Source organism: Strix uralensis, chromosome 10 (assembly GCF_047716275.1).
Source record: "Strix uralensis isolate ZFMK-TIS-50842 chromosome 10, bStrUra1, whole genome shotgun sequence".
Taxonomy (NCBI): Eukaryota; Metazoa; Chordata; class Aves; order Strigiformes; family Strigidae; genus Strix; species Strix uralensis.
In genome coordinates this window covers 8,285,694-8,309,618 of record NC_133981.1, presented here as the reverse complement: position 1 = coordinate 8,309,618, position 23,925 = coordinate 8,285,694, and the positions used below count along the sequence as shown (strand labels likewise).

The 23,925-nt window shown below is 41.1% G+C and overlaps 1 protein-coding gene across 1 annotated transcript; it reads left to right on the top strand.

Annotated features, from left to right (window-relative positions):
• The first annotated feature begins 551 nt into the window (after positions 1-551).
• EOGT (EGF domain specific O-linked N-acetylglucosamine transferase) lies at positions 552-22,047 on the top strand. Its single transcript, XM_074879097.1, has 17 exons — positions 552-797; positions 1,310-1,356; positions 2,164-2,388; positions 3,314-3,414; positions 3,966-4,074; positions 4,166-4,260; positions 5,408-5,512; positions 6,662-6,768; positions 8,362-8,465; positions 11,040-11,132; positions 11,886-11,957; positions 12,487-12,573; positions 13,705-13,773; positions 15,079-15,140; positions 16,826-16,945; positions 18,367-18,469; positions 18,832-22,047. Exons 3-17 carry the CDS (start codon positions 2,179-2,181, stop codon positions 18,976-18,978), a joined length of 1,584 nt encoding a protein of 527 aa, XP_074735198.1. The 5' UTR covers positions 552-797; positions 1,310-1,356; positions 2,164-2,178; the 3' UTR covers positions 18,979-22,047.
• The last annotated feature ends 1,878 nt before the right edge of the window (positions 22,048-23,925 follow it).

The following is a 23,925-nucleotide window of genomic DNA, read 5'->3' as shown; positions in this document are numbered from 1 at the left end:
AACCGAGGGGCGCTGTGGGCTGCGGCCCCTCCAGCGGGGCAGGGGATGAGAGTTTCTGGAGGCGGCGGGGGCGGCCCCGCACCTCCCTCCCCCGCCGTGTGGAGGCCGCGGGGGGGGCGCGCGGGCCGGCGCCGCCAACAATGGGGTGCCCGGAGGCTGCGCTTCCTGCTGAGCGGCGGCAGGAAAAGGCCTTTTCCCTCCGCACCCCCGGCGCGCCCTTCCCGGTGCGGGGCAGCGGCTGCGCTCGGTTTCCGGCAGCAGAAGGAAGACCCCGCGCCGCCGGACCCCGCACCGCTTCCCCGGGGGTGCCGGGGCGGGGGGGGCCGCCCCCGGGCAGGTGCCGGGCGGCCGTAGCGAGGCTGGCGGACCCCGCCGCGGCCCCACCTGACGGCCGCCGGGCCGGGGCAAGGAGAAGCGGCGGCGGAGCCCGACCCGCGCCCCCCGCCCCGGTTTCCGGCGAGCGGCGGCGCCGGCCCGGCTCCTCCCTCCTCCCCCGGCGGCTCGGCGCTCCCGCCGCCTCCAGGTGGGGCGGGCCCCGGCGGCGGCTGCAGCCCTCAGGCCGCCGGTTGCTCCCCGCCGCGGGGGACGGCCCGGGGTGTGGCGGGGCCGCCCGCCCCGCTCCGCTCCGCTCCCCGCGGGTGTGAAGGAGGGGCGCGGCGGCCGCCTTTCCCCCGCCGAGCCCCGCCGCCCCCGGACAGCCGCCAGCTGCCGCGGCGGCATGAGGATTAAGGCCGTCGGCCGGCGCGTAACGGGAGGAGCGGCCGGTGCCGTGGGCCGCGGGGCTCCCCGGGGCTGAGGTGAGGTGCGGTGCGGTGCCCGCCGCGGCCTCGGGGCGTGGGTGAGCCCCGCCGGGGTGGCTCGGGCGGGGCAGCGGCGCCGCACGGGGCTCGCTGTGGGCCCGGCGCCGGGTCCGGCGGGGGCTCGGCCAGCGTGGGCCAGAGGCCGCGTCCAGCTCTGGGTCCAGGGGCCCGGCGCTGGCTGTCGGGCGCCTTCCCCAAGTGACTGAGCCTCACCCGGGGACGGGTAAAGGGCAGCGGCGTTCTGGGGAGCCGGACGCGGCAGCGGGTTCGAGCTGGGGATGGGGTGCGGTGGGATCCCCCCCGCCTCCGAGATCAGCCCCCTGCGCCGAAGGGAAGGGGAAGAGCTTTCCCGCAGGGACCCGCGGACCCCGGCGGGTCCGAAAGGCTCCCGGGCTGCTGGAAGGCTGCTCGCATGGCTGGGAATGTTTCTCAAGAAGCGGGACTGAGCTCTGAGGAAGCCTCCTTTTGCAGGACGGGTTTAACTCAGCTTTCCTCCCCCACACCACTAGGTTTGTGTGCTTGGGAAATCTGAAGCGGTTCTCCTCAAACCAAACAGGTAAAACGACTTGTATTGGAATATTGCTAAAGGCTTCACCTGCAAGCAAGCATGCAAATGTTAGCAAATTATAATGCCAAAAAAGGTTTTTTAGATACAGGCCATCCCATTTTTTTCTCAGGAAGTTTAATGGTTTAAAGCAGGGGTGTTGGGAAGGTTGTATTACCAGAAAGGTATTCAAGTCTGCTTTAGAGGGTATAGATATGTGTGGGCCTGTAGTTAATTTTAAGTGTGTAACTTAGTGTTTGAAGTTTCTTTAGCATGATGTTAACTACTAAAAACAACCATCCTGAAACAGACTTAAGTTTGACTGTTTGTGACTCCATAGTTTTCCTTTGGCTAACGATTAGTTTCTTCCAAAGTGGAGAATGTATTATTTTTATACTTATTTTTAAACTAAAATTCCTCCTCTTCTCCCCCTCCTCCCCCCCCCCCCCCCCCCCCCCCCGTACTTCTACATTTTCTTTCTGCTGTCTGGTTATTATATTCTCTATACTTAGTTTCCACATTTGAACTCTCAGGATCTCTTGGGATTTAGCTAAAATAAACACACCCATTTTAGTTTGACTGTGAGTTGGTAGTGCGTAATAACCCTCCGTGACTAATGATTCAGAGATAGTCCTGAGGTTGTCCAGTCTAGTCTCTCAGTGAAAGTTTACTTTTCAAAGGAAAAAGAATCCACCCCAGAAATACAAGTACCAGTTCTTTGAGTATATGACGAGCTTTGGCTGAATATTGTCTAGTATGCTTGAAATGTGCTATGCTGCAGATATGTTAAATGTCTTTTTTTTTTTTTTTTAATTACAGAACTCATAGGTTGCCATGTTCATGTTGCTTGTGTTTGGATTGCTACTGCAAGAAATTCTGGCTAATTCCCAAGCTGAAAATCTTACTGAATTCAAAAACATTCCAGAAGAGCCATTATATAGCTACAAAACTATCAACTTGCCAGATGAGCATATTCCATACTTTCTGCACAATAATCAGCATATTGCTGGCATCTGTAAGCAGGACTCTCATTGCCCATATAAAGTAGGTTTGCTTTTTGTTGTTTGTTCAAATGTAATGATGGGGTGGTTTATTCTTGGAGTCATAGCAGTTAAAGATGGTGATGAATTGGTCTCCTTGCCAGTGAGTTGGTTCCACTGGGGGTTGGAATTGTTGCTTTTGAAATAGGGGCTCTTCCTGAATCTGATGCTGTCACCACACTGGATTTTTAATGTACTGTTTTGTAAGATTTCCCCCCCCCCCGCCCCCCTCTTTTAATGTTACAGAGCTGAAATGATGGTCTTGATCTGAATGACTCTCGCGCATGTGAGAGCTGTTTGAACTAAGTATAATTAGTAGTTTCTAGGCCTGTGATTTTCAGCATGCTGTAGTACCTTTGTGGAAGTGCCAAGAGTATAGGGAAATCAATGAAGTGCTGATTTAATCTTATCCTGTGGTTGCGCATAATTTATTCACCTGAAGCAGGGACCGTGAACCCGGGGATCTGGGCTGCATGTGGCGGGAGCGATTCTAAGGCTGGAGCTGCTTTGTAGAGCTGGGGGTGGGAGCTGTGCTCCCCCTTCTCAGGCTTTCTACAGCTGACATTTCTAGATTTGCCTGGGGAGCAGTGGTACACTCAGCCTGGAGCTCGGAGCACTGTGCTTTGTGTGAACTTAGCTTTGTTATCTCTATCAGTGATGTGAAAATTTTGGAATCCTACTTACTGGGTCAGGAAAAGTAGTTGTCCTGGACAAGGATAATGTTGCTGTGTATGCATGTCCTCTTGTTGTGCATAAAGGATCTGTGTGTTCTTTTTGAAACTCTGTCCGAAAGACCAAACTGAAAGCCTTTTACGCAGGATTTATTAGCAAGAGGTAGTTTATAAGCTAACAACTGACTTAAGTAATTTCTCATTTTGCTGTCATAAGTGAATGCTGTCATAATGTGATTCACTTATTCTGTGTTACAGAAATACTTGAAGAAACTAAAATCCTGCTGGGGTTATGAGAAGTCTTGCAAATCAGATTACAGGTTCAGTTACCCAGTGTGTGATTATGTTGAAACTGGATGGTAAGTTTCATTTTAAACGTGTAAAGTACAGTATGTTCAAAAAAGAGTATAGTGCTTACTCTTATATTAGCTGTGAGGTTAACATTATTGTGATATTTAAAGGATGATTGTGGAGATATGTGTGTATATATAATGTGTGTATTTATACATAACATATGTCTTTCAACCTCATTTGAAAAATTTAACTTTTTAAGGAAGAAAATACTGTTTGAAATGCTTCCTGCCACAATGTTTTCATTATTCTGATTTAGCCTTGAATTCAGATTCCTAAAATAACTCTGGATTTCCTTTCTTAGCTTTAAAAGCAGAGGAAAAAATGTTAAAAAACATTTATACCCTTTTACGGGAGAATATCTTTAAATTGTCATTGATGTTTTCCCTTACATGCAGCTGATAAGTTGCTTCCTATTTTGCATCTTAAATGTCAATAAAGTAACTGGCTAGCTCTTCTTTCCACTTTCAATGAAAAAAAAAAAAGTTATGTGTTTGAAGTTATTGCTAGAATTGAGCAACGGACCTTGATTTTTTTCCCTCTCTCCTTCATATATCAGGGCAAGTGACATTGAGACAGCTCAACAGATATTCTGGAAACAAGCTGACTTTGGTTACATTCGAGAGAGGCTAAATGAAATGAAAACGCATTGTAAGCCTGCAGCAACAGTAGGTATTTCTGATAGATATGATACTTTTCACTTTGTTTTAAACATAATTTGTGTTATTGACAAAATCGTACTTGTTCTTTTCTTAACAGGGAGATTCATCTCTGACCTGTTCTCAGTACCTTCAGCATTGCAGAGCAACAAATTTGTACATTGATTTACGAACTGTAAAGAGAAACCACGACAGGTCTCTGATTTGCTTATGTTATAGTAAAACCAAGGGATGGCAGGGAAAAGGGCTTCAGAATTTGTTTAACAAAGCTGGTGTGCTTGTTGCCATGGGCTTTCCTGCTGATCAGAGACTTGCTGCTGTATTCCTGTTGAGATCTACACCTCTTGATTGCTGTCTGTTGCTGCTGTCAGCAGTACAGGCTGTTTAAAAATCTGAACTCTCAGTTTTATGGAATGAGGGTGGGTGATTGAAATCCTCCCTTCTGATGGAAGAGAGGAAGACTTTTCTGTGTCTTTGGTCACATCCTTCCTGTGTTTTCAGTCACATCCTTTCTTGATTAGGTGATGTGCAAAGTAGAATTGTAGAGTTTTTGTATGAGGCACTGAGAAGACCTTTCCTATGCTAGGTACCTTCATACCAGAACCAGGAATTCCTTTTTTAGATGCAGTGAGAGTGAAGAGAGATTTGCACCTGGATCTCCCACATCCCAAATTAAAATGCTACATATTGGAAAACTGGGTAAAAAAACCCCATACCACTGATGCTGGCATCACCCCTTTTTCCTTCTGCCTTATCTTTGAAGTTAGTGTCTTGGGAGCATGACTTGAAAAGAGTCGCATCTGTGACACTGAAACCCTTCAGAATGGGTTTTGTCATCTTCTCAGCCTATCCTAAAAGCTCATTTAGACAGTGCTTTTAGTTGGCAATTTGTTTTCATTAAACTCTTTCACCTTACTCTTCGTATGTTGTATAAAATTCTTGGGTTACTAACTGGGTTGTGAAATCTGAAGCGAATTTCAGTGAGAAATTGGTAATAAAACCGAATGAAAAACCCAACTAAGGATGCTCCTGTAAGTAATAATGTAGCAAAATCTAATTAAATTACTCACTTGGGTATGTGAAAATGATTCCTGATAACATTCTGTGTGGATTAGTGCTGTTTTCTAAATTGATGTGTAGAACTCCAAGGACACTACTGTCTTTTTGGGAATTATGGGAAATGCGTGATTTATGCTGAAGAAAATACTCAAGTTTTAAATATGTTTGAAGTACCTTGCTGAATTGTGATTGACTAGCACTGGCTCGAGTATGTAATCGAGATTGCAGAGCACTTGTAGCACTGTTACACAAAAGCTGATAGACTTTTACTAATTTGCATTAGATTCAAAGAAGACTTTTTCCAGAAGGGAGAAATCGGAGGTCATTGCACCCTTGACGTTCAAGCATTTTTGGCTGAAGGTCAACGCAAGAGTCCTCTGCAGTCTTGGTAAGAATTGCTTGTCAAGGCTGCTTCCAAGTTCACTTACTAATTCTTTTTATTTTTTTCATTGGCATTAGCAGCTATGTAGAGGATTTCATACTGAGGAAATAGTTGCTGCTTTCTAAGGTCAGTTTGAGAGTTCATATTAGATACCTCTAGTAATTACATCTATGCAAAGTGTTCTGAACTATGCTGTGAGTAATTGTGTCCTGCCTGATTTACAGCAGCAAAAGATCTGAAAATGTCTTGTGATTTGAAGTTCTAACCTTCAGCTGTTTTCTGGACAAGGTGCTGGTTCTATGCCTAATCTGCCTGTAGGAGACAATTGTTTTGTTGTGAAATGCCTTGAAGTTTGCACTTGTGTCTTAGTTCACACAGTCCTTGGTGACGTAGGGGCCAGTGCAGCACCTGGTGGGGATGTGTATTCGTGTGGTGTTCCCAGGGAGCCTGTGTCTGGGCTGTGAAGTGGGCAACACTCTACAGGCTGAGTAGGAAGTGCAGAGAGTGCTTTGTGGTAACTGGTTAAGTGTCATGGGTTGCATGTTAGCACTTTACAGCTGCATTGCCAGTTAACTGATGAAACATGAAGGAATTGGAGCCCTTAAGGTCCATATAAGAATTAATTTTTATGCTTTTCCAATGTTTTTGGGTTTTTTTCTCACTTTACATTGATGGTCAATTTCAGTTAAGAACAGCTGCAGAGAAGGAAAAGACTTTTCTTCTCTATGTACTATTGTCATCTCAACTGCTCATCCTTGTTTAGATCCAGGAATAATAAATACTGAATCTACATTCGTTATTCTGATGAAAGCATGAGGATCTTGCTGAAGTGTCTTTGGCAATGCAGATCAAGTTGGACAGACCCGCAGATCTAGGCTCTAAGGTTCTTTGTTACATCTCTACTGCTGTGATTTGTAGATCAAAGATGCTGCTCACTCCTGAGATCAAAGGCAGTGTTTAACCTCTCGAAGCTCATAACCTGAAGAACCTTCCATTACAATTTCAAATATTTTAATTGTCAGACTCTTTCAGTTTTCAACAGTCCTGTTAAATCAAATGAACTGGATGAACAGTTACTAAATCTTAGATGTATGAAGTACGTTTGTTTAAGTGTGTTAATGACAAAGCATGTTCTGTGTGATTGAATCTTTGTAGGTTTGCAGAACTCCAGACATTTACTGCATTAAACTTCAGGCCCCTAGAAGATGAGAAGTGTGACGTTGTTGTTGAAAAGCCAACATACTTCATGAAATTAGATGCAGGTAATTGATATCTTTAGTTTAGGTATTTTATCCTGCAGTACTGCAGTAAAAAAAGCCCGTATCCAACTTGACCTATCTACATTATGCTTTCGTGATTGTGAACTTCACTTGTAATCTATTTTTATTTTTGAAAAATTATGTGACTGTCTCATTCCTTTTTTTCTGTAGTTCCACTGATGAACTCAGAAACTTAAATTTTAAAATCTTACATCTTCCTACAGATGATTAAAAAAAAAATCAGAGACATTTCCTGCTGCTTGTCTTGCACAGTCATTCTCTTGACTGTGTTTTGACAGTCTTTGAATTTGTGCCAAAGACTCTTCTGTACAGTCTTTGATTTTTGTCTGTGTTTCTGGATGACAGGTTTCATACCATGAAACACAAGGTATGGGCGTATGTGTATCATACTATGTGTTCAGTAACAGAGGATTCTGTGTATTGAATGATATGGAAGGGGAAGTGGGATTCAAAGAGGGGCAGCCCCCAAGCATCTTTAGGAATCAGCCAGTGGTATCTGATATTTTTTGAAGTTCACCAACCTTTTTGTTCATGCGGCATATTTTGCAGACAAATGTTAATGAAAGAGGGTGTTCAGGATGTAGACATACAAACAAGCTGCTGTGGGGTAAGCTGTGGTTTAACCTGGATAGTTGTCTGCTGTGTTCTGACCCTGTACTGCAACTGTAAACTGAATTACCTGTCTTTCCCTGCAGGCCAGTATCTTGTATTTTAAGCAAAGTTGTTGCAGGCCACTGAACAGTTACCGTGGAATTGTTGCTGTGCTGTCAATTTGTACCTTTGAGCAGGGGGTGGTCTAGCTGTGGCTCAGGAGGTGATTTTGTCCAGCTCCTTTGTTTTAGGGGAGGTGTGGGAAAATTGCTGTTTGAGCAGTATAGGAAGCCCGGCAGCTTGTTCCTATCATGGCAGCTCTTCTTGGTTGGAAGCTTAGAAACGGGCTGTCTGCATATGGTTCCAAGACTGGGATCTGGTCTTCACAGCAAGGAAACTGGACTACGTTACCTCCTTTGTTTCATGGTAGTTTTTTATGTGCCATGGTCTCAAGGTATTAGCTTAAGAAACCAAGAATGAACAAGAACGCTTCAAGAAAAAAACCTGAGGAATTACTTGGGCTTTGGCTTGTGTGCAAGTACAAGTTCTGTCTTGTAGTCCTGCAGACGGAGCTTCCCTTAACCCTAATAAAGCAGAACTAAGATCAGTGCCAAAGGCCTGTTTTTAGTGTTTCCTGTATGTCTGTCTAACTGTTGTTAAAGTGGTAGTTGCTTTTGTATACTTCAGAAAGCAGCTGCAGACCTTAATGAGAAATAGCACATGAACCTTATATTTTTCTTATGCTGTCTTTTGGCCGCTCTTCTAATTTCTATAAACTTTTTAAAAACATGTTTTACTCTAGATTTCTTACCTTGATTCCTTCCCTTTAAAGGTTTGCTTTTTTAGGGTGTATAAGAAGCATTCAGTCAGAAGCAGGGGAAAACTAATACAAAATGCAGGATATTACTAAGGAAAAAAATGCATGAACCAATACAAAGCGGAGCAAGTAATGTAGCGTTTTGCTAACAATTCTTTCTTTCTCAGGTGTGAATATGTACCATCACTTCTGTGATTTCGTCAATCTATATATTACACAGCATATCAATAATTCCTTCAGTACTGATGTCAACATAGTTATGTGGGATACTGTAAGTCTGCTGTGCTTTAAACATATTTGTAATGGGTTGTATTTCTGCTTTATAGAGACTCTGAAGCTTTTAGGAGCCAATCCTTAGCTTTCTTGTGGGCTTAGTCATGTGGAACTGATAAGGTTTTGGATCCTGTTAATACAGATGCACGAGCAATAGTTAGGGAACAGATTTTCTGCAATAAACCATGTGCTGTTTGAACACTACTCCATAGCTCACCTTTTTGCTAGGACATAATTTTGCCTTTTTTTTTGGTGTGACCTCAAAAATAACACGATCTGTATTTCTGCTGTGTAGCATTTGAACATTTCATGCTGTTTTCTGTAGACTTTTTTCTCTGAGAATATTGAAGTAGATTTACTCAAAACTGTTTCTTCTATGTTTGAAAAGAAATGCAGCCTTGCATCTTTCTAAATCAGTAATGTGCAGCCTGTAGTAAAAATCCCCAATTAAATCCTTATATATATCAAAACAGGGTCTAATACTTAATTCCTTTAAGTAGCCTTCTTGCAGTAACTTCTTAGAATGCCACAATTACATATAAACCAAGTCTTTAAGTGGGGCTATTTCTGCTGTACTGCTGAGTTGAAACCATTACTGTGTTTAAGAGTAACATTAGTTCTACTGGCCAGTATTTAAGTTGCGCAGAAGGGTCTTAAACAGAATAATGAAAAACTAAGCAATTTGTAATATGCCAGTTAACATGTATAATCAGGTCCAGAAATAACACAGTTCTTGACTATGACATTGTCCCATGTCTGTCTTGTTCTCATAAAATACTGGGTTTTCTTTCTGAGTATTTACTGCTAGGACAACTAATGCTCCATAGAGAACTGCAAATATCCCCTGCTTTCTATTTAATGAGAAACCTCTTTGGCTAGAAGAGACTCTTTTTTTCTATTTCTCTTACATTTTGAAAACCAAAATAAATGCACCTGCCAGATAAGCAAGCTCTCTAGATGTTATACGGGGAGTTGTTAAGCCAGCTATGATGGCTTTCTGAAAAGATCAGATGTCAGACAGCACTGTAAATTACTTTGAAGAGCAACTCTTTCTTATATCATGTTGTTGAATCAAATAACTCTTTCAAATGTATGATTCAAAGTAAGTACTGCCACAGTACTGTCATTTTAAATGAGTCTGAACTGCTCAGTCTGCTTGAGTTCATTACCATGTACAACCAGATGATGGCACCCACTAACTGCTGATCGAAAGATGGACTTGCGCTTACTATTCATTCTCTTTTTTTTTTTTTTTCCTTGATATAATTAGATTTGGCCATACTTTCTGGCTACTGTAGAATCAGTGCACTGCTCTTATTAAACAGTAATGCCCTTAGATGTAGGTTAAACAAAGCAGAAAATGAGTAAGAAATCTACTGGGTGTAGATTTGCAGACTGTCTGCAAATGTGGGAAAGCACTGTTTATAAACCACTTTCAAGGAGGGCAGATAGGGTTAGAAAGTAGTACTTTCAGCTTTGAAGATAAGTTCTCTACTTTTAATCTGGAAGAGCAGTTCTTGTAATACAGATGCCCAGAAAGTAGTATGGATTGTAAAATTCAATAAAACTTAATGGCAGAAGAAGGGGAAGGAAGCACCTCTTCAAGTGAAGGAAATCTGGCACCCTTTAAATTCTCTTACATTTTATTAGATGTCTGCTCTTTTCTGTGGTCATTTGTAGTCCTATTTTCAGATTTCTTGTTGAGAATGTTTCCACGTAACTTTCCAAGCAGCTTGAATCAGTTTGAGAGTTGAAAGGGAGCCTTAAGTGAGAGTCTGCACCAGGGCTACTGAGGTCAAATTTAATTGCATTCAGAGAGCAAGAGATGGCAACTCTTAGCCCTCAGATGTGTAGGAAGTGTTACAGATTTGAAGGTAAGAGCCCCTGCTGCTAGGCCAATGTTGCAGGGAGTAGATGGGTCTTAAAGGTTCCACAGATCGTTGCTGCACAGGGGGAAGTTTTATACTGCCCTGTGGAGAAACTTCTTGGTAGCTTGTCAAAGTAATGCAAAACATAGTTTTCTGGCTGTTTTTTTCCATCAAATCAGATCATTGCCTTCAATTTGTGATACAGGTGACCATCCCAAAACAGAGGCAAATGTGAAACAGGCTTGTTGTGACTTTATACTTCAAACGTTGCTGCTGCACTTGAATTCCCGGGAGGTTTTTTAGTCTCAGGAGTTGAGGTTCATGCCTTCTACCATCCCTTTGTTTCTATTATCTCAAATTTAACTTGTGTTCTGTTGTGTCTGGAGAAGGTAGTAGTACTCCTTGCCTCTAACTCAAAAAGTCTAATCTACTGCTAAAGATCTTGTCTAGATTGCTAATTTATAGAACTGTTTTATTAAAAATTAACTACCTGACAGGTAATTTGAGTTAACTGCCATTGTAAACATGGGGCTCAGTGTTCTGTAACGTCTGTGTTCTGTGCTAGGCTGTCTTAGGTCCCGTGGTGGTGATGCGCATATTAACTATATGTTAAAACTTGTATATAGGACTTGTAAATGATGAAGTGAGTTTTTATATGCATTTATGTAATCATTACGCCCTTGTGTTTCTTCCTTTCCTCCTAGAGCTCATACGGCTACGGTGACCTATTCAGTGAGACGTGGAAGGCATTTACTGACTATGAAATAATACACTTGAAAACATTTGATTCTAAAAGGGTATGGAATTTTATATTTTGTTTTATTTCATAGTCACTAGGTAGCAAATATGACAACTTCTCAAGCTTGTGGATATGAGTGTTTTAGAAGACAGCATTAATACTTTCCATGCATGTTTAATTTGCGTAATATGAGTATTCTACCTTGCAAACAAGAGACAGAGCTGTAACCTAATTCTGTGACATGTCTATGCTGTATACAGATGGACCTAACTTTTGTGTCTTCTGAGAAGTGATATTTATGTATTGGTTTCACTTCTGCAGGACCCACTACTGAAGTTAAAGGTTTTCAAAGGGTGCTGTCTTTCTAAGCTTCTGCATCCTACTGAGGTGTTTATCTTCCCCTACAACTGTTAGTATACCTGCTGCTTATCATTAGAAAAATTTTTACTCCCAACAAAAAATATACCCATTCATTCAGAGCTCATTTTAGTCTCTTATAATCCCTTATAAAGTCTGTTTTAAACTCTCCACTCTCTAACTGGTTTTCTTCTATTTAGTTCACATTTGTTCTGTTTTGGGGGTGTTTTTTTACCTCTTCCCACACTTGCATCCGTAGTATCCTAAGTGAGAGCTCTTTTGGGATCAGGATTGTCTTTGTTCTATTCATTTGCACAGTCAAGGAAGTGAGGATGTTCTTGACAGGAACCTGTAATTGCTAGCTCATTATAAGCAGTGATCCCACTGAATGAGCACGGAATGTGCCAGCGGAAGGTAGCAGTGCAGTGTAACTTCTTGTGATCTTCCTTTGCAGGTATGCTTTAAAGAAGCAGTCTTCTCATTACTGCCTCGCATGCGCTATGGCTTGTTTTATAACACACCATTGGTGAGTTCTTTTTATCCAGCCACTGTGTTAACTAGATGTGTGTGTGACAGTTTAAAATCTTGAGCTAATGAACCTCTCGAATATCTAGCTGAGCTATCATGAAATGTACTGCATGGAAAGTCTCCGCAACTCCAAATGAAATGATCTTCCCTAAAGATTAGGATTTTGAAGTTTACTTTAGCTGGTTGATACTAACTGGTTGTGTGCAATCTTCTACGTCAGTTCATGAGATGCATATTATTCCTCTTTAATGGGTGGGCACTGTGAACTTAATGGTATTTTTGCAGAGCACAAGACTGACAGGCTTTCCTAGTGGTATTAGCTCATGCATTCAGGCTGTAACACTGTAGAGAGAGTTACATTTCTTTCTAAATGAAAGTGCTACTTGTGTTGCAGTGAATAGTGACATGTTTAGCGCAGTGCATGATACTAGGCTTTTGTTCCACAAGAATGGCAAAAGACTGATCACAAAGAGAGGTTTTCTGAGCAAAATGACTTTTTGTATTAACAGTTGCTTTTTTAATTTCAGATTTCTGGCTGCCGTGGTACAGGGCTATTTAGAGCATTTTCTCAGCATGTGTTACACAGATTAAATATCACACAAGAAGGACCCAAGGTATGATAAGTGAATAATAAAATTGTAATATGGATCTGATGACTCTTACCGGAGAAACAGCATTAGCATGCTGGACCCCGTGGGGAATAAGGCCATATCGTGCACTTTTTGTTCTTTCCTCTGATGCTTGGGATTTTTTTCCAATAAGTCAGCCTGTTCCATAAAGGCTTTAAGCAATCATTTGTGTATGTCTGTGAAAGTTGCCCTCGTGTCTTATTTCCGTAGGAGAGACTTTACAACATCCTCCTTCCAACCCTAGGATCTCTTCCCCAACCCCATTCTCAGTGCTCAAGGCCTTTGTGTCCTTCCTAGTTAAGCAAGATACATGGTTTCTTCTGGAGCCTGCTGCCGAGGTGCTTGTCCTTGGGATCCCGCAGAGCAATGCAGTGAGCTTGCTCTTTATCGACCCTCACAGTTACTGCTGAGCTCAGATCAGAGGGGGAAATGATTGAATCTGGTCCTTCCGATCCCTGCCCGGTACCATCTGCCGGGCCCTGGGCTTCTCGGTTGTGCAAACTGGTGGTTTTTGCATATTGTTGCAATGGCTGAATTGATGGATACGGCAGTTCTGGGCTTCTTGAAGTATTTGCTAGAGAGTAGCCTACATATTATCGCTGAGGGGCACACATTCAGAGCACTGCACAGGCATTTAGTTATGCTTCTCCTGCTGACACTAATGGGAGTCATGCAGTTAAATCTCTTTATTTCACTTGGAACACTTACCCCTGTGAGTCCAATTAATTTAAAGAGGTAAAAGGAGGAACTGTTATAGAAGTAAAATATTTTTTCCAAGGATCTTGTGCAGAAGCCATCCTGAAAGCTGCTTTCCTGCTTTCAAAATCTGCTGTATAGAGTGTAATACAAAGGCTCTTTTGTACTGAATAAAATAAATCTTTCAGAAAATGTTTTATTCTTTGTTAATAGTCAGACTTTCACAAAGTTTTTGACACTTTTAATCTGTTGGAAAATACAATGTGAATTTTAAGGTGGTTACATCATCTGTTACATGGGGAGGGAACATATTTAGTTGCTCAAATAATTGCCAAAAGTAAATATGGAAGAGTTTGTTGTTTTGTTTTGTTTTTGTGAGATCTGCCTCATACCTAATACACTGCTGCTTCTTTCTTCTAGGATGGGAAAATTCGAGTCACAATACTTGCACGCAGTACAGATTACCGGAAAATATTAAACCAGAATGAGGTGCGGTCCTTTTTATTTTTAAAACAAATTTATCAGAAGTTAAATTTTGCTCATTGAATTGATTTTTTTTTTTTTTTTCCCAGGTACAGCCAAGGCATCTGTCTGCTAACAAATCTTTGCCGAATACGTTCAGTGCTAATATTAATTTCTTCTAGCATGTCTTCTAGCCAGTCTATTTCTGTACACCAGACACGGAACCTTGCTGCCCTTTTAAAATATCTGATGGAAGACTACAGATGTAATACTAAAAGTATTTCCTCTTAACAGACACCGCAGGGCTTCTGATAACATTAAATTATTTCGCTTTCGGATTACCTCTTTTATTTCTAGCATCCCCAGTGTTGAAGGCTCTAACAAAAACCTTTGTTATGCTTGCAGATTAAAATGCATAAGCTATTGTATCTGAGTGTATGCATTCAAAACTTAATGAATTTTCATATTGATTCACGTTTTTGAGTCATGCAACCTAGTGGACTTACGGTGTAGCTTCTCTTGTGGTAAAATGATAATATCTAATGTTTTCATACCTGTCTTCATTCTTAGCTGCTAGTGCCTGACAGAAATGAATTGGTGTTATCATCCCCACCTTATGTAGGGAGAAACTGAGGCTTGTTTGATGCAGTGGCAGAACAGACAAAGCGCAGATGGCTAGATCTGTGCCTTATTGCTTAGGCTGTTCACAGCGCATGCCTACACTGCTACAAGTAGTACATTTTCTGGTAATGAGCACATGACAGAAAAGGAGGAGTTAATCGTATCTTTACTATACTTCTGTAAAAGAAAATACTTGGCTCTTTCTCCCTCTTCTGGCTATGGATTGGAGACTTAGAAAAAGCCCTTTATGTTAGAAGCCCAGGCTGGTTTCACTTCTCATGTGAGTAGGAGTCTGACCTAGTAAGATATTTCTGAAAACCCTTCTAGGTACCAATTTGCTTGTTTAGGTATTGGAGTATCTTTTGGAAATCCACCCACATCTTCTCACTATTCCTTACAAAACTTCTACTAGTTTGAGTGGTTTAGGATTGCGTCCTGAAGCATGTAAAAGTCATCAGTAGCCTCTGTGAGAGTGCAGGAGATCCGAGTCTCCTCTCTGGGGATTGCTTTGCCAGGAATAACATCTGTATCTTAGGTGGGAAGGCACAAAAGGAGGGGAACTGCTCCTTTATATGGCAGTGACAGTATGTTCTGTCTCACTCATTGTAATTCTCTGGTGGGAAGGAGGAATATGTAAAATGGTCAGGAGTGCCGGGGAGGAATTAATTGAAGGAGAACACCAAGTCATTGTCTTTTTATTCTCCTCCTTAGCTTGTGAATGCTTTGAAAACAGTATCGACGTTGGAGGTCAAGGTGGTAGACTACAAGTACAAGTACGTAAGTTGATAGAAGAAGTTAGTGTGATCTCATGCTGCCTGTGCCTGGTGAAAGCTGTTTGCAGGCAAAGCTATGTATGCCCCAATGTCTAACCTTTGCAAAATCCAGGAACTGGTAAGGAAGGAAGAATGTTACTGAGGGAGTGGTGGGTGAGCTAGTTAAGCACTCCCATCCTATGATGCACTACTTAGGAATGAATCTGTTGAGTTAGTAGGCTCAGGTTAAAGCTACTATATGATGGACAAGTTTTGAAATCACTTTTCTTTGTGTTTCCTCCCCTCTCCCAAAACCAGCTGTGTTTCCATCAACCTTTGGGATTTGCTAATGCTCTGCAGTAACTGCAGGCCAACAGGGGTTTCTCTTGTATGATGCTAGTGTCTTATTTTATGTGAGCCTTAGTTTAGTACTGAGTAATAACTTGGCTTATTTGCGGCTCTGCTGGCCCCTGAAGACACCACTTGAGGTCCATTTGTGGTGCCTAGATGTAATAAGCACTGTGCCAGTAAGAAATGGCTTGAAAAAGTTCCCAAATGGTGTATGGCAGTGCCAAATGGCAGCAGCTCCCATCTACTCAATGGTGCTGTCATGGATCATTCAGGAAGAGTGAGAAACTGGACCAGCAGTGAGAGATCAGTGGTGTTTTGACCAAAGCAGAGACAGTGTGAGGCAGTTGAGTTGCTTCCGATTCTGCTGCCAAGAAAAGCACTTGAGCAATCTAATAATAGAAAAGAGGGTGGATACCCTTGAGAGGGCATCTAGACCATCCCACTTGAAAGCATGACCAAGTGGTGCTTCCGCAATTCCTCTGCTTGTAGAAACTGTTTGTGGTACCATTCAGCGATTTCCACAGCTATCTTGCAGCATCGCTGTGACCATAGTTAGAGGGATTTCCCCGTTGTCTGTCCTTATAGCCGTTTAAGCAGTTTAAACTTTCTTGTTGCAGTTTAAGCCTCCAGTTTCTTTCTACTCTCTTCCAACTGGTCAGAGAGGGCGTTACTCTTTTCCTTTTTAATGTATGAATTGGTTGTACCCGAATGAAGCCTGTTGTAATTTCCCTTTCCAGTTGTCTATCTTCTCTTACAATTAAGTATCTTCAGTCCAGTCTTTTCTTGTGTGCTCAGGGAATACCTGGTTATTTAAAGAGGATACTTTATTTGGAGCTTACAGTTAAAGGATGAGAGTGACAGTTCCAGGATCTGAAAAAAGCCTGGTCTCCTTATTTCTGCTTGATGTCCTATGCATAAGTTCAGGTTGGATATCCACACCTTTAGGTGGGAATTGTATATTTCTACATTACATTAAACGCAGTTTAGGTCCTTCCTGTTGAGTTTTGTTTTAAAGGAGGTGATGCAGGTTTTTTGTGGGTTTTTTTTTTTGTTTTTTTTTTTTTTAAAGGCAAGTGAAAAAAACCCAAACTTACAAAAGCTTTATCTTGTTTAAAAAAAAAATTCAGATTTTTGGAACTGACTCTTGTGAAGTTTTGAAACCTGTCTGCATTTCTTTTAATTCCATGCTGAGTTATTGCTGGCTGCAGCATTTGTGATTCTTAGTATTGTTCCTCAAAAAATCAATTCTCTCTTTCAGTATTCCCTTAAGTTAATTTTGTGCTTTCTACATGTAACTAATTCTTGCTGAGATGGATAGGCATGCCAGATCACTGTTTTTTTGGTGTTGTCTGCAGGGAACTTGAATTTTCAGAGCAATTGAGAATTACCCACAACTCTGATATATTCATTGGGATGCATGGAGCTGGACTTACCCATTTGCTCTTTCTGCCAGACTGGGCTGTTGTTTTTGAACTGTAAGTGTTTCTCTCTCTTTTCCCTCTTATACCACAACTGCTAATGTCTGTTCATATACGTTAATGAAGCACTTTCCCATGCTAGTGGTTGACTATGAATGTTTGTTTTGCATCCTCATCCAGACTTCATATTTGGCAGCCTCTTCTGGGAACTGAAATTGAGGAAGCTTTCATTATAAAATATAGCATAGCTGTATCATACAGGTTTAGCTTGTGATTTCTTAAGATGGCATGGTATAAATAAAATGCAGCCTGGTCAATGGTAGCTTGGGGTAAATGGCAAAAAAGAGAAAGCCTCACTGGTCAGATTCTGCCTGATGAGTCTGAGATTAAATGGTATTTTGGTGATCCAGGTGAATTGATTACATAAGATGCATATCCAGGGTGTTAAAGATCCCCTGAAGGTTAATTATGTACTCCTTTCTATGCTCAGGACATGAGCACCAGCTGGCTGGTCAAGCTTAGCTGAGTGTCATTCTGTTTTACCTAAATTTCTCTAGTAGCTTCCTTTTAAACATATTTTCATAGAATAGTTTGGGTTGGAAGGGACCTTTAACGGTCATCTAGTCCAATCCCCCTGCAGTGAGCAGGGACATTTTCAACTAGATCATGTTGCTCAAAGCCCCATCCAACCTGACACTCAGTGTTTCCAGGGATGGGGCATCTGCCACCTCTCTGGACAACCTGTTCCCGTCTTTCACCACCCTCATTGTAAACAATTTTTTTCCTTATATCTAGTCTGAATCTACCCTCTTTTAGTTTAAACCATTACCCCTTGTCCTGTCGCAACATGTCCTGCTAAAAAGTTTGTCCCCATCTTATAACCCCTCTTTAATTACTGGGAGGCCACTATAAGGTCTCTCCGGAGCCTTCTCTTCTCCAGGCTGAACACCCCCAACTCTCAGTCTTTCTTTGTAGGAGACGTGTTCCATCCCTCTGATCATTTTTGTGGCCAAATTTTGTCGCAAAGTATGGTTGTTACTAGCCACTCCAGTTCTGCAGAACTGAACAGAAATGCTGCACGCTTCTTGGAAGAGCACAGAATTCTCCATCCTGGGAAATTCTGCTTAAAGCCTCTGCTGTGGGAAGGCTGTGGAGCTGGTGCTTTGCAGCATAATCTTGGTTTGAGAACATTTTGTCCAGTCTCCAAATAAGTTCAGAAACCCGTGCCCAGGAGCTGCTGCAGCTGGACCCGGGCATGCCTGACATGCCGATGTGCCCCAAACTGCCTCCTAGGCCACATTTTGAGAACAGATGGTAGCCCTTATTGTTGTTTTCAGTGGAGTAGAATTTGTCCATGGTTTTGGAGCCTTAGAAATGGACAACAAACATTTTGGCCTGAAGTTTTTTTTTCCTGTTTCACCCTGGTAAACTTCACCACAATTTCTGTAGGTAAATACGATATTTCTGCCTGTCCCCAGATACAATTGTGAAGATGAACGTTGTTACCTGGATTTGGCAAGGCTGAGAGGCATTCACTACATCACTTGGCGAAAAAGGAATAAAGTATTCCCTCAAGATCAGGTAATGATGGCCACTGGTGCAATGGGGGGTGCTATAACTTGAGGGGTTAGCTTGTTTTACCTGTCTTTATTCTGATACTTGGAATATGGTTTCTTTAGACCAAACTGACTTCCCTGTAGTGGGTAAGAAATTATTTGATATTAGTGGCTGAGGGAAGAAGAGAAATTAAATTAATTGGCCATTAATCCAAGCTGTCCATAGCATTGCTGTTCCGCAATTACTTTGCTGACTCTTTTGCCTCATAGCAGATCAGTGGATCAGAAATAATAAATTAAAATGGCAGATGCTCAGGTTTTTTTCTTGCTTTTTGAATGGAATATGTATTTTTTTTTCTGTCTAAAAGGCCTATTTCATTTGTCTAGGGACACCACCCAACACTGGGAGAACATCCAAAATTTACAAACTACTCCTTTGATGTGGAAGAATTTATGTACTTGGTGCTTCTGGCTGCAAATCATGTTTCACAGCATTCCAAGTGGCCATTTAGGGTAAAACATGATGAATTCTAAATTAAACTTCTGACTGAAATATTATTTTTAAATAATGCTCCATAAAAATATTGTAACAACATAAAGCAAAATGCTGGTATGAAACACGTAAACCTCTGCGAGGGAAATAACCCATTATTAACTTGTCAAATCACTTCTTAGCACGATACCTTATCTTTATAATCCTGCTCTGTAATTCTGGGAGGTTTTGTTATGTAAAACCTATTTTTCAGAACTCTTTTTGCGCTGTATTTTTGCATTCCAAATTCTGAAATACTTGTCTTTATACAAAGATATGTCCATTCATTTCATGAAAGATTTTCTGGGGTAGATACTAATTTTGTAATAATTTATGCCTACTGTTCTGTGAGGAAATGCTAGAGGGTGGAGAGTGTTACAGCTTGGTTTGTCAGTGTAGTCTCTCTGGGAGTGAACTAGGCCTCTCAGTTCCTCTTTTTAAGAAGCTGGATGCTTTTATACTACAGTCCTATACCTGTAAGTAAAAATCTGAATAGGAATTGCCCTTCTATTGTAAGACACTGCCCAGTATGTCATTTGAAGTCGAGTTACATGACACAGTGGTTGCAGGATGGCTGGTTAGTTCCTTTCCATCACCACCCATGTCATTGCTGTGCTTGTCCCTGTATTGTTTCTAAGTTCGAAGATCTTCCTTTGTATAATAGTGGTTGTAAGAATGAAGTGGTTAAGCAAGCTTTAACTTTTGTTGTTTGGTACAACAGACACTTCTATTTCAAGTTTAGAAACATTTTCCGGTTGGGGAGCAGTGTGTCTTTATGTTTTTGCATTTAAATATAAACTTTGACTCTTCTCCCTCTCGGTTTAAATGCTAAAATATAACAGGTCTGCTCAGTAGGTTTAGTCAGTCTTCTATCTCAAAGCAGGTAAATCTTTTCCTTAGTGAATACTTAGAACATAAGGTAATCTGGGTGTTTCCTACTTTTTCACATAAAACAGCACTCTGTAATGGAACAAAATGAGCAAATTGGAATAAAACTTGAGTCTTTTTTAGGATCCTAAAGGGAATGGACTTATAGTTTTTTATGACAAATGATAAGATGTACTGGGCATCTTTCAGCTGCAGCTGAAAGGAAATGAAGTCATGAGGAACCTTGTTCTTGGAGTCATTAAAAGCCTGATCTATTAATATTCTTGTTTTCTCAAAATGTCGAAGAGTCAATCTCGAAAACTTGAAAATCGTTCCAAAGCCAGTAGCATAGTTCACTGTTTTCAGTGAAGGAAATATTAAGCCAAAGCCAAATTCTTTATAAAGTTCCCTCTGGAGCTGACATGTTGGTGCTAGTGGGGGATAAAAAAGGGAGTAGTTCTGTTGTCTTAAGTGGGGCCAGAAGAATGTGTGGAAGAATCAAGTTCAGTGAGATAAAAACCAGAGTTATATGTTAAATTATGGATTTTTTTGAGAATGTATTCCCATGATAGACTTGCAGTATAATCATACAGCCTCAGTGGCTTGAAGCAGAGCATACATTTGTATGCAAAAGCAAGACAGTTACAGTAAATGTAAACATTTCACTGGTATAATTGTAGATATTATTGACTTCCATTCTCCAGCAGTCATAGGCAATTTCACAGAGTGTAGGTACATTTACTGACCTGCCTATACTGGTGAAGATGAGTTACTCTAAGCATATTTTTCATATAGATCTCTCATGACCTTAAGCAGTGCATAGGAAAAGCTGGATATAGCTGATACACAAGATATATTAAGGTATCTGGTGCAATTCTTAGCGTAGTGTATTGTGTTACTGATGGATAAAACTGTTTTACTTTAAAGAACCATAGAAGCAAAATTGCACTTCTTGACATGGAAAAAAAAGAAAAAGAAGCTCTTGAAAAATACAATTTCCTGTATTTGTGTGTGGGGTGGTTTTTTTTTTTACCTTGTAGGATTTTTACAGGAAAAAAAAAAGTCAGTAGAATGTCTGAGTCTGAATGAAACCAACTCAAAATAAAGATGACATTTAACTATGAATTGTGCACAGATATTTGATAATGTTTTTAATAAAAAGCTTTTTAATTAAAAAAAAAATAGTGTAAAATTTTTGGTCATAGTTTGCCAGGTTTTAGAGGCAAATGTTTTAAATACTATTAATTGCATAGAGTCATGTGTCTCTGCTTTCTCCTGCCATGACAACCTGATGTTCTGAGGTCCAAACTGATATTCAGATTTATTTATCTGGGAATCATTCAGAGATAACGCTATCATCTTGCACTGATGGCTTTGTTGCCAGGCGTTTTAAGATTGTTTTGTGGAAAATATTTGTATATGTTTAACTTTCTGTGCTGCAGATGATGCTGTAGAAGCCAGTGCAGGCATGTGCTTGAATCTGTACAGAAGCAGCTAATGAGGAGCTTTTCTTTCAAGCTATGTTAGGACTCACTGAAACAAGTGGTCGAACATATGCCTGAATGCGTGGAAGAGAGGCTGTGGGGACTTAATCCAAGGGCAAAATATCCTGCCAGTGTTCACCAGCTTCAGCAAATTTGAGTCCAGCGTTGACAGCTGATGGCCAACATATTCTTCAGCCTTTATGGCTTAATATTACTGGGATGAAAATAGTATTTTGGTCAATTAGCTTTACAAATAGTCACAAAATTATCTTGGCAGCAGAAACAGGTTCGGTTGGATTAATGAGACTGCCAATAAGTCCTGAGGGAGAGTTTGGACAACAGCAAAGATCTGGCTCATGACTTTCTTTAAGAGTGTCTGGGCTGTCTTGGTCTGCCTGGAAATTGGAATCTGAGGGAATCCATGAGACTTTTGGGTCACTTGTTCTTTAGGCAGGATATGGCTCTGGATTATATTTTCCTAACAGACTACAGGAATCTTGTTCCTTGCTACTTCTGAATTTTTTTTTGTTTGTTTTTGGTCTCTCCAGTTTACTTAAGTTTAGAGTCTGTGTATAACTGTCACATTGGTATCAGCATGATAAATTTAGTTTTGGGACTTAATGAACGTTGCCAATCCTGAATGCTTACAGGATTGCCTGTGTTTCATGTACAGTGTAAACCGAGAGCTGGATTTGAAATAAAAAATAATTTATGGATGTACATGGTGTCTTTCCTTTTTACTTCAGAAGTCTTCAAGGTGTATTTTCAGTTTTTTCTTTGTGAAGTTCTGTGGAAGTTGGGTAAGTGTGAGAAATGGTTTGTGATGGGGAGGTGGCAAATCAGGATTATTAATTTTAAGAGTACAATTATAAATATTAAGGCAATACATTTTTAAAAGCAATTAAATAATTATTAAATTGTTCAATTTTTGCTGTTAATCTTACCAGTTGTACCATTAATGAGAGAACTCAGGGTTTAGAATGTCTCTTAAATCTTCTATTTTTTTAAGCAGGAGAGAAAATGAAGGAAATGTTCTACTTGAAAGCTTTTTATCTGCTCAGAAGGGTAAAATGTGAGGGATAATTTTCTTTGATTTCAACATTGAATAATTGTTTCAATTTGCAGTGTTTGCCTTGAAGTTGAGCTCTTACTTCCGTTCCTCTGAGCACACATTTCTTGTGGATCACGCTTTTTGTCTGAAATAAAAGAACCGCTACTAAATATTATTTTGGCTTTGGCCCCAAAACGGCACAAGTAGCTCGGCTCTTCGTTATCCATTCATGAATTCTCATCCTCCTTCTTGCATTTCAGGTCCTAATCTCACAGTGTGGGTGTGAGGATGCTAAGCCTGAAGCAACTGACCTACTCGGAATGGGGGCTGCTCCTCCCGCCTGCGAACTGTGTCGGTCAGCTTCTCTGAGGGCTTTCAACCTCATTTCAGCGAAAGTCAGTTGTCTTAGCAAAAGCCTCCAGCTTAAACTGTTTGCCACAGACTCATTTTTCCTGTAGATAGAGGTGTCGGGGTGGCTGCGTGAGCTGCTCCTCTGGTGTGGCGGTACCTCGAAGCAGGTAGACAGATGTTGGTTGTGTTTGGGGTAACATTGCTAGAAAAAAATAGAGCTGGAAGAAGATGACTGAGCCACTCTGGGTGAGTCCAGGTCTGAAGTTTTAGTAGCTAGTGTGTTGGTGGAATTGAGCAATTTATGGTAGGGGTATCTCAGATAGTGCAGCTGATAAAAGCATTTTGTGGAGGTGGGGTGGGAGCTGCCCAGGGGAATGAGAGGGGTGAGGAGGAAGGAGTGAGTAAGTGTAAAGGCTGCGGGCGGGTAAAACGGACAGAGTCGTTCCCAAGCCTGAGGCTGGAAAGCCCTCTGTGAATGCAATTATAAATCAACTGAAGTGTGTCAAACCCTCTGGGACAAAGCCAAGAATGAGGGAAGTGAAAATGTTACTGTCATAAACTGCAAGGAGGTACAGGAGGGAGAAACAAAAGGACCTGAATTCCCCAAACCAGGCAAGGAGGGGGCAGTACCCCCAGCCAGGTGGGGCTCTTGGGGAGAATGGATGGGGCTGAAAAACTGGGTGGTGACTTGTAAATTGTGCTGGAGAGAGGAGTTGGGAAGGGCAGCAGAGGTTGGCTGGGGGGTGTTTGGTCACTGTTTGATAGGGCATGTTCTCAAACATATTTTTTATATGTTGCTGTCCTCTCTTAAAACAGAAATATTTTTAGAATATAAAAATATAGATGAATAAAATATAAAAATAATGTTTATATACAAATATAATATAATAAATTATATATATATATATAAATGTATTAAGTATAATATAACTTGAACTATTGCTATTATTACCATTGTCTTTTGGATAAGGGAGTGAAATTCCAAAACAAAGAGCAGACTGTATCTCTTACTTTCATTTATGTTTTTGTGGTTTTCCTTCCTCTTCCTATCTTTCCATGGCAAATCAAAAAGAAGGAGAAGTAGCAAAAAAAAAAAAAAAAAAAAAAAGACACTATTACTGAGAATAAAAATACTTGAATTTGTTTTGAATATGTATAACATCTAAAATGACATTTTTTTTGACTTGGATTTTTTC

Bases quoted from the DNA above. Each gene is read 5' to 3' on its own strand.
- EOGT (XM_074879097.1), top strand. From the start codon at position 2,179: ATGTTCATGTTGCTTGTGTTTGGATTGCTACTGCAAGAAATTCTGGCT. The intron at 8,466-11,039 runs GTAAGTCTGCTG...CTTTCCTCCTAG, and splicing joins ACATAGTTATGTGGGATACT to AGCTCATACGGCTACGGTGA. The intron at 11,958-12,486 runs GTGAGTTCTTTT...TTTTAATTTCAG, and splicing joins TGTTTTATAACACACCATTG to ATTTCTGGCTGCCGTGGTAC.